This window comes from Dermacentor andersoni, chromosome 6 (genome assembly GCF_023375885.2).
Source record: "Dermacentor andersoni chromosome 6, qqDerAnde1_hic_scaffold, whole genome shotgun sequence".
Classification (NCBI taxonomy): domain Eukaryota; kingdom Metazoa; phylum Arthropoda; class Arachnida; order Ixodida; family Ixodidae; genus Dermacentor; species Dermacentor andersoni.
In genome coordinates this window covers 24,675,121-24,684,464 of record NC_092819.1, presented here as the reverse complement: position 1 = coordinate 24,684,464, position 9,344 = coordinate 24,675,121, and the positions used below count along the sequence as shown (strand labels likewise).

At 52.6% G+C, this 9,344-nt stretch overlaps 1 protein-coding gene across 1 annotated transcript; it reads left to right on the top strand.

The window, feature by feature from the left end:
* The first annotated feature begins 4,624 nt into the window (after positions 1 to 4,624).
* Positions 4,625 to 8,418, top strand: LOC126521703 (frizzled-10-B-like). Its single transcript, XM_050170439.2, has one exon. It carries the CDS (start codon positions 6,081 to 6,083, stop codon positions 8,250 to 8,252), a length of 2,172 nt encoding a protein of 723 aa, XP_050026396.2. The 5' UTR covers positions 4,625 to 6,080; the 3' UTR covers positions 8,253 to 8,418.
* The last annotated feature ends 926 nt before the right edge of the window (positions 8,419 to 9,344 follow it).

Here is a 9,344-nt window from a genome sequence, read left to right as displayed (position 1 = left end):
TTAAGGCCAAGCAGATAAACAGACGAGGTGTATGAACCTTCTATTCGACCTTATAATCTCCGAATAGAAACGATACCTTGCAAGGACGCGAATATTTGGCATGTAAATTCTGAAGGATACCTTTATCTGACAACCAGTTTAAGCAAAAAAGGTTCACGTAGCGCATATACGAATTTTTTACGGCCTTGCTTTGGGACTACAAGTGTCGGCGCGACTACACTTTACATGCATCTGCACGTATCACCGAGCTCTCATTAAGCTAAAAGGAATTTGCTCCATGATGAAAAAAGGGTACGTCACAGTGCGTGTTTCGACCGCAAATACAGCGTGGTTATCGCGCGACACGAGATGAACGCACTGACGCCGTGCGATGCCGGAAAGGCGTCCGAATTACGTTGCGTGTTGTTGCGGCCTAATCACCCGCCGTGGTTGCTCAGTGGCTATGGTGTTGGGCTGCTGAGCACGAGATCGTGGGATGGAATCCCGGCCACGGCGGCCGCATTTCGATGGGGGCGAAATGCGAAAACACCCGTGTACTTAGGTCTAGGTGCACGTTAATGAACTCCAGGTGGTGAAAAATTTCCGGAGTCCTCCACTACGGCGTTCCTCATAATCAGAAAGTAGTTTTGGCACGTAAAACCCCATAATTTTTCTTTTCTTTTGCGGCCTAATCGACCAGCGTATGTGTGAAAGGGCGCCTTCACGCTCGAAGTTGTTCGGTTTCTGCTTCTGACCTTCGGCGCTCAGTGCCTTTAGCGTTTTTGCGACTGCAGGACTTCACGAGTTCTCACAGATTCGTTTATCGCGGTCGCCTCTGCATTCCCGATTATCCTTTACGCGTGTCGTTCGCACGTAAAACCTTCACGGCGTGATTTCTGGAAGAAATTACTCGTTTTCCTCCGCGCGCTTTTTTCCTCGCTTGCATTGGAGGTCATGTCCTGGCGAGACGACTAATGACGGCGTGCTTCCTACATGGGGGATCACATATGGATGTCGAGGACGACGGCCTCTATTGCGCTGTTTTGATCTTTGCTCCGCGGCACCTTGAGTCGTTATGCAAATCGCCAACCCGTGACGAAGGACATGGAGCGGCATGCTCTTCCGGCCTCATTTACCTATATTCGCGCCGAAGCGTGTTTTCTCGCCAAACCTATACAGCAGGTGCTTCCATTGCCCCTCCTCCTTACTTTGTTTCCTTTCCCGCCGATCCTTCACTAAAGAAACTAACGAAATATCCGGTATAAGTATTCAAAGGACAAACTTGCAGCAACTGTTCTTTCGCCCATCAGCAACATCCCTGGCGTTGGTGTGACCAAATTCCTAAATATGCGTACTCCACTCGCTGCCAATATTTCCAATTGAAATAAATAAATACTTAAATAAATAAGTAAATAAACAAATAAATAAATAAATATTCATATTGTACAACACTATAAAGTTATCATCACCAATAAAAATTCCACAAGTTAACGTCTGTCTGTCTGTCTGTCTGTCTCTCTGTCTGTCTGTCTGTCTGTCTGTCTGTCTGTCTGTCTGTCTGTCTGTCTGTCTGTCTGTCTGTCTGTCTGTCTGTCTGTCTGTCTGTCTGTCTGTCTGTCTGTCTGTCTGTCTGTCTGTCTCGCGTAGTCGATGGCGGGGCGGTTGAAACAACCGATTCTAATGGCAATTAAAGGGAGCACTGTTTTACCGGAAGGCAGTCGTTCGTCCAGTTTGTTTGCACTCTTTCACGTGAAAAGACGGACGAAGACAAGGGGAGAACAAAGTCAGCCGGGGCGCTAGTTATACACTACTATATATACAGGTAAGCGCAGCCTCGTTAGGCTGACGCGGGCCCGTCCACGCGCGGCGCCGAATCGCAAAGCGGCGGCTGCGGAGCAGAGAGAAGAGCGAGCTGACTTTGAGTAACGCGAAGGCGGCGTTAAACAGAGCTGGAAACGAGGTATCACAGGCGAGTCGTAGCGGCGGCGGCGGCGGCGGCCGACTCAAAGCGCGTGATAAGCAGCGCTTCGCGAAGCGCGCGAAACTGACAACACACACGCGTGCTCGCGCTCTCTCTTTCTCACAGCACGCGCCGCCTCCCTCCGCGAACGCGCCAGCGCGGCGAATCGTTTACGCTCCGCCAAAAATCGAGCAACGCTGAGAGCAAGAACAAGAAAAACGGACCGGCGAGTCGTTCGAGGTGGCAAGAAACAGCAAGAGACCGAGAGAAGCATGGGGGGTGAGATGCGAGCGGGGCGACTCCAGAGGAAACGAGCCGCAAGTCTTTTTCGGCCGGTCATAGCTGCAGGCCGCGGGGAGAGAGAAATGTAAAGGTGGAAGGGAAACAGGACGAGCGGCAGGAGAGAACACCGGCTAGCTCACGCCGCTCACACAGGCGGTCCATCATCAATCCCGACACGCAGGGGGAACCCAACCCTTATACCCCCTCGGCCCGTGCCCGTCGAAAGGAGTCAGAAAAGAGAGAAAAACAAAGTTGACGCCTCACACCCCCGAGAAGAATCGAGAGGGGATCCCGCCGCCCTGACGTGACACCCGTGTCGAAGAAAAGAGCGCCGGTGCCTCCTCGGCCGAGCCTTCGCCTGCCCGGAGCCAACAGTGCGCGAAGCCGACGAGAACGGCGAAGCTGAAAAGACCCCGCAAAGCGAGAAACCGGTCACGTACGGCTATGGCTGGCCGCGGCCCGAGTGTGTTGCTGCGCCGGGCCCCTGCAGGCCGCCGCTCGCGAAGCACGAGCGCCCGCGCCGATCGGCACAGCTCGAGGCAGCGGCGACGTGCCTTCTCGGCACAGCTCGGGTGGTGACCGGAGCTGCCTTCGACTGTCTTCCGCAGAAAGGCGGTACAGGAAGGAGGAGGAAAGCGCACGCACGCACACTTGCATATATATATATATATATATATATATATATATATATATATCCGTAAAGAGAAAGTCTTCAGGCTACATCTCAAACGTGAAGAACTTGAGGAACGCTAAAAGGTAAACAGACACAGTACTTCAATAGTTGCAACCAGTGTTCCGGTCTCATCACGGTTGAATATATATATATATATATATATATATGGCCTGCTGCACTCGAGAGCGCTTGTCCATGGTGATATTGTCGGACTTCATTCCTTGCCTGTACACACCCTATATCCGGGATCCGCTAAAAGCTGTCAGCACAGGATGTTTCACTAGCAAGTGATAATGTCGTCTTTCGAACAACTTTTCGCGATAGCTGGAAAGCTGCCTTGAACGCACAAGAAGGACGGTAGCTGAGGCTGCTGTTCAAACGAATGATGTGGGCCTGGAATAAACAGGCCACCGAAGGACCGGCTATCCGGTTAATATAGGAAGTGGACCCCAGTGTCTGCGAAATGTGGAGGAGGAAAGAGCAAAGTGCGAAAGGAAAAAAAAAATTGCACAGACCTTCAAGCGAAGGATGGAAGTTCGGTTTGTTGAAGAGTTTCTTGGCAGTTCCAAGGCTGGCGGGTGTCGCTGAATGCTTGTGACACGCCCGCGCCCGCTTAGGATAAAAATTCGGCTGTGAGCCTCTCCAGGCCACCAGGCAAATAATCTCCCGGCAGGGCAAATCAAGTATCGAGACTTCTTCGTTAAATTTGGGGTAATCCCTCAAAATACGTAGTTGTTGGCGACTTGTTGCCGCCCCGTTGCCATTGCCATCCCACTCGGGCTTTCCTTCAGAGGCCTCGAGCGAGGAATTGGGGCCGAATTCACATAGATTCTCCTTTGTAAGTGCTATTTGCCGTTGGCCAGTTGCCTTCATTAATGAGATGTCCAGCGTCGGGATTGGCTGGAATTTTCTGTTACAAGTACTTCAGGCGTTAGAGCTTTTTGTGAATACAAGCCCTCGACTCAAGAACGTTTGCTGCCCACCCAGTTATCAGCGAGGGCTCGATAAAAGCTAGCACACTACATCTTGTTATTGTAATATATAAATGAACACAAATTTCGCTTATCAAGTATTCGCCTTACATCGGGGCACATTAATTTTTTATTTGTTAGAAAGGCGACTGAAGGCGGTTAGCTGATATTCGTATGTGCCCATTTTACAGAGAAGCTGTTAGCCTCTCTGTGATGGGCATTTTTGTGTCCGTCTGTAAGCAGAAGTTATCATTATCAGCAAGGCTCAAACACTCGTTTGTTAATAAATTCTGGGGTTTTGCGGGCCAAAACAACTTTCTCATTACGAGATGAGGCACGCCGTAGTTGGGACCACCTGGGGTTCTTTAACGAGCACCTAAATTTGAGTGCACGGGTGTTTTCGCATTTCGCCCCCATCGAGGGGCGAAAACACCCGTGTACTTAGATTTAGGTGCACGTTAGAGAACCCCAGGTGGTCCAAATTTCCGGAGTCCACCACTACGGCGTGCCTCGTAATCACATCTTGATTTTGGCACGTAATACCTCATACAGTTGAAACTCGATTTAACGAAGTGATGACCACGCTCGAACCATTTCTTTAAATCGGGAAGTTCGGAAAATCGAGTAAGGGCTTTAGCGGTCCTTCGAAATCTAAAATTGCAGCGTAGCGGCACCCAAAAGGTACCGCGGCATTGTTTTGCCGCTAACCCACGCTGCGCGTGTAAAAAGATCGCGAGGACGGCCCAATTACCACCGTTGCAAGCTTTTGCAGGTGTTGATACGAAAATTTTGTAGTTGCCATAATAAGGGCGCTACTGACAAGCCGCATGCAGCGAAGCGCCTTTTTGTTGACGCGTTTGTCATTGGTTATCGTTGGTCGCTGAGCTCAGTCATAATAGAATGCTCGTGTACTAAACACAATTACGAGCACTGATCAGCGCTAAACAACAGGACGAAGAGAGGGACACATACCACAGCGCTAACTAACAACCAAGTGCCTTTATTCTCTCAGTCAGCATATATATACTCTCCGCTATCTAAAAGCGAGCACAGGTTATACTTCATATTGCATTGCGTACTTGACCACTCCTCGGCCTTCGTGCTTTACATGCGCGATTGCATCTCGGGAAGTAGCACCTAGGCATATAAAAAAAAAAAAAAAACATGGAAAAGGGGGGGGGGGGTAATCACGATGGCTGTACAGAGTGGAAGTCCAAAAGACGACTGAGAAGAGAGGCACTTCTCATCCAGCCGACATCAGGGAGTGAAAAGAGCGAACAAGGGGACAGGAAAACGACTGCTCAGCGGGAGAGCGTGTTTGGGAGAGAGCGAGAGAGAGACAGCGAGGAGCGAGGATGAAAGAAAGCAACAGGCGATCCGAAAAGGGCGACGGAAAAGCTCGCCGCCGGTATCAAAAAGCAAGCGCGCGGCAGCTACAGCAGCCGCCGTCGGCGGCACGCACAACGGGGCGAAGTGAAGCGAGGCGCGTACACCATCTTGTTGGGTGGACGTAGCAGTACATGAAGGAAAGGGAAATGCGCGGGGGGAGGCGTCCTCGCAGCAGCACAAGAGTGACGAGAGCCCAAAAAAAGAGAAAACGCGACAAAAACTCTGTAGCGGCGAAACTGCGTAAAGTGGTGAGAGGGGCCAAAAGTAGTCTTTCTACCTCCACCTTCAGAGAGCCTTCTTTTCCCCCACCAACACACACACACCCTCTTTCCCGCTCACCCTTCTGCTCTTAACGTCCACGGCACCCCAAGCCGGCTGCTCTCTAGCAGGTACCCATGGCAGGCCGGCTAATTACAACCCGCCAAGGGAAGACGAAATAACACGCGCTCCCTCCTCTCCACCGCAGCCCAACTCGCGGGTCCTGCTTTGTAAGCTTCGTTTCGTGCCGGCCTTACATCCTCCCGACGGACGTTAAAAAAAAAAAAAAACGTAAACAAATGCCGAAAGCCTCCCCCCCTCTCTTTCTCTCCCCTCCCATCTCCGAGGAAGCGGCGGCGTGCTCCCGGCACTGGCGGCGAACTTCAAAAGCGTCAGCCCTGCACGCAGCAACTGCACCGCCGCACCGCTCTCTTGACATCGAGCATCCGAGATAGAAAATAGTTCTAATGCCGGCTGATTGTTTGCGACACAAATACGGCTTGAATCCAGCAAATTCGGCTCTACTTACGTATTGTGTGATAAATAATGTTCATGAACTTCATACAAAATGAGTCACTGCGAATTTCAAGGGGTCGGGAAAAGAACCGCGGAACGAGACGCACGTGCCTATTCACGGACTACATCTCCAACTCCTCCGCCGCCGGCTACGGCTCAGCCGTGCCGGTTGCTTACTTCAAGTGCGGCGCTCACCGCAGGATGCTCATTCGCAGATCGCGCTCCGCACGGATTACACACTCGCGCTCGTACGCGACATGCCAGCTCGGCTGCAGCACTTGACGGAACGTTGCTGACGTCTCCTCATCCGTGGCCCCAAGTGTGCGCGAGTTTACCGCGGGACGAGTGTGTTTCAGGCATGATGACCCGGAGGCCCCGGCGACTCTTGCTCGCGCTGCTCGTGTTGTTCGTCTACACCGCGGCGGACGCCCAGCGCATGCAGTTCGACCAGGGACGGCGCAGCAAATGTGAGCGCATCACCATTCCCATGTGCCAGGACATGCCGTACAACTTGACGCGCATGCCAAACCTCATGGGACACACGGATCAGAGCCAGGCGGCCATACAGGTGCACGAGTTTGTGCCACTCGTCGAAATCGGCTGCTCCAAGCATCTCAAGTTCTTCCTGTGCTCCCTCTACGCTCCGATGTGCACGGAGCAGGTGGACACGCCGATACCGTCTTGTCAGTCCATCTGCGAAGAGGTGAAGTCCAAGTGCCTACCCCTGCTGGCGCAGTTCAACTTCAACTGGCCTCAGGCACTAAACTGCAGCAGACTTCCTGTGCCTGAAAAGAACGGCTTGTGCATGGAATTCCCGCCCGGTGCCGACGAGCGCTACTCCAAATATCTGCTTGAGAAACCAGAGCCCAGCAAACTGTCCCCGCACAGCAAGCTGCTGAACTTGCCGTTGCCTCACGCTTTTCCGCCCCTCAAGAAGTTTCAGAATGGGCGCTTCTTCGACACCTTCTCCACCGAGGCCTCAGCTGGAGGTCGTTCCTCCAAGAATTGCCCCGAAACGATGGTCGACCTGCCGGGCCGAAACGTAGACCGGTGCATCCCGCGTTGCGGCTCGGACTTTCTCTTCACTCGCAACGACAAGAACTTCGCCGAGATCTGGATGGGCATCTGGGCCGCCGTGTGCTTCATGGCGACCATCTTCACCGTGTCCACCTTCTGGATCAACCCGACTCGATTCCGCTACCCCGAGCGCCCCATTATATTCCTGAGCCTATGCTGCTGCTTCAGCAGCGTCGCCTACCTGTTCCGCATCTTTGCCGGCTCCGAGTTCGTCTCGTGCAACAAGTCGGAAGGCGTCGAGTCTCACCTCATCGTCGAAGGCATCGACCGCTGGGGCTGCATCGTGGTTTTCCTGCTCCTCTACTACTTCGGCATGGCCGCGGCCTTCTGGTGGCTCGTGCTCACGCTTTCGTGGTACCTGGCTGCGGGCAAGCAGTGGGGCCACGAGGCCATCGAGTCGCTGGCGAGCTACTTCCACCTCATGTGCTGGGCCGTTCCGGGAGTGCTCAGCATTGTCGTCCTGGCGCTGCGACACGTGGACGGCGACGAGCTGACCGGCCTGTGCTTCGTGGGCAACCAGAGCCGCGACGCGCTGCTCAGCTTCGTCATCGCGCCCCTGGGGTTCGTGCTCAGCCTGGGCGGCCTGCTCATCCTGCTGGGCTTCGTGTCGCTGCTCAGGATACGCCGGCTCATGAAGGAAGGGGGCCGCAACACGAGCAAGCTCGAGCGGCTCATGGTTCGCATCGGGCTCTTCTCCGTGCTGTCGACGGTGCCCGCGCTGACGCTGCTGGCGTGCCTGCTGTACGAGTATCACCAGATGCCGGCGTGGAAGGCCCGCGCCACGGCCAACGTCGACGAGTGTCTCGCCAAGCGCGGCGACGCCTCGGCGCCCTGCAGGCTGCAGGACAGCATTCCGCTGGAAGAGGTCTTCATGCTCAAGATCTTCATGTCGCTCCTCGTGGGCATCACCACGGGCGTGTGGATCTGGAGCAACAAGACGTGGACAGCGTGGGGCAAGCTGTGCGGGTCGCGGTTCGGTCGCCGCGCGTCTCGCGGCAGCAGGGTGCAGTACACCAAGCCTCCGCTGCCGGCCAGCTTGCCGACGCCGCAGCATCACCACCAGTTCCACCCGCTGAACACATCTTCCGTGGGAAGGACTAAGAGCCACTCGCACAGAAAAGCGCTGACTCATGTGACAATGGTGTGAATGTGACCCAGTGACCCTCCATCTGTACATATGCAGAACAGTGACATAAGACTTGTACATATGCAGAACTTGTCCCCTGTACATAGAAATTTGCGTGTGAGAGTTGCGAGCACATCAATGGTGTGTAAATGAATGAGCATTGAATAATATTTATTTTTCTGACGGATCATAGTTCTGCTTCCTGTAATTATTCAGAGCCGCACAGACACATAGTGGTTCACAGAGTTTGCAGGCTTCATTACAACTAATGTGACTGTTGGAAAGCCTTTGCATGAGCTTATGGTTGTCACTATACATCTGCAAGCCATCAAGGAAAGCCGACGAGGTTTATTTTTGTGTTGTTGACAAGGTTGTGTCATACTTTTTTGTATCTGCATTCCAGCTCTTGAAATGCGTTTACCGTTTCACATATTGCACTGTGACTTCGTGGAATTAGTACTTATCTGCCATCAACGTGCCTGTCAACCAACGTGCTTTATGCCGTTTAATCTACACGCCATTACAGCGTGCATAGAAAACAAAACGCACTCATCAAATCGCAACAGTGGGGAAGAAACTGCAGTAAACTGAAGTTGACTCAATAACAAGATTCTCACAAAAATCTCAAATCTAATATGGTTATTTAGATCAATAGAGGTTTTCCATCAATGAGCCAGTGTCAACGTTGTCAGTAAAGGCAGTCGAACACATCTCCTAAATGATGAGGGTATGCTTTTCCAGCTTATGCCACGCCCAACCGCCTGGAAGACGGTTCGAGTTCATTCAGCGTGACACTAACACTTCTCAAGCTGTGTCATGTTTTTCGCCCGAAATATATCCTGGGCGCGTGACACCGAAACTTGTATGTCAGCCCACCGCACCTTGAAGTGAAACCACCCATTAAAACCACGTTTGGCAGCAAAGGAGCATAATGACTGCAGAATGTGCGTATACCATAACGGTCGACTAGATTGATCTGCGTAGGCAAGCCCTTCTGGTGCTTGATTGCATAGGCAAACAGCTAGCTAGTAGTTCTAGCAGAACTAGTCACGCTCCTAATAAAGTAAAATGGAAGGCTATGCGAAGGAACACTGCTCCGTAAATGGAGTGCAG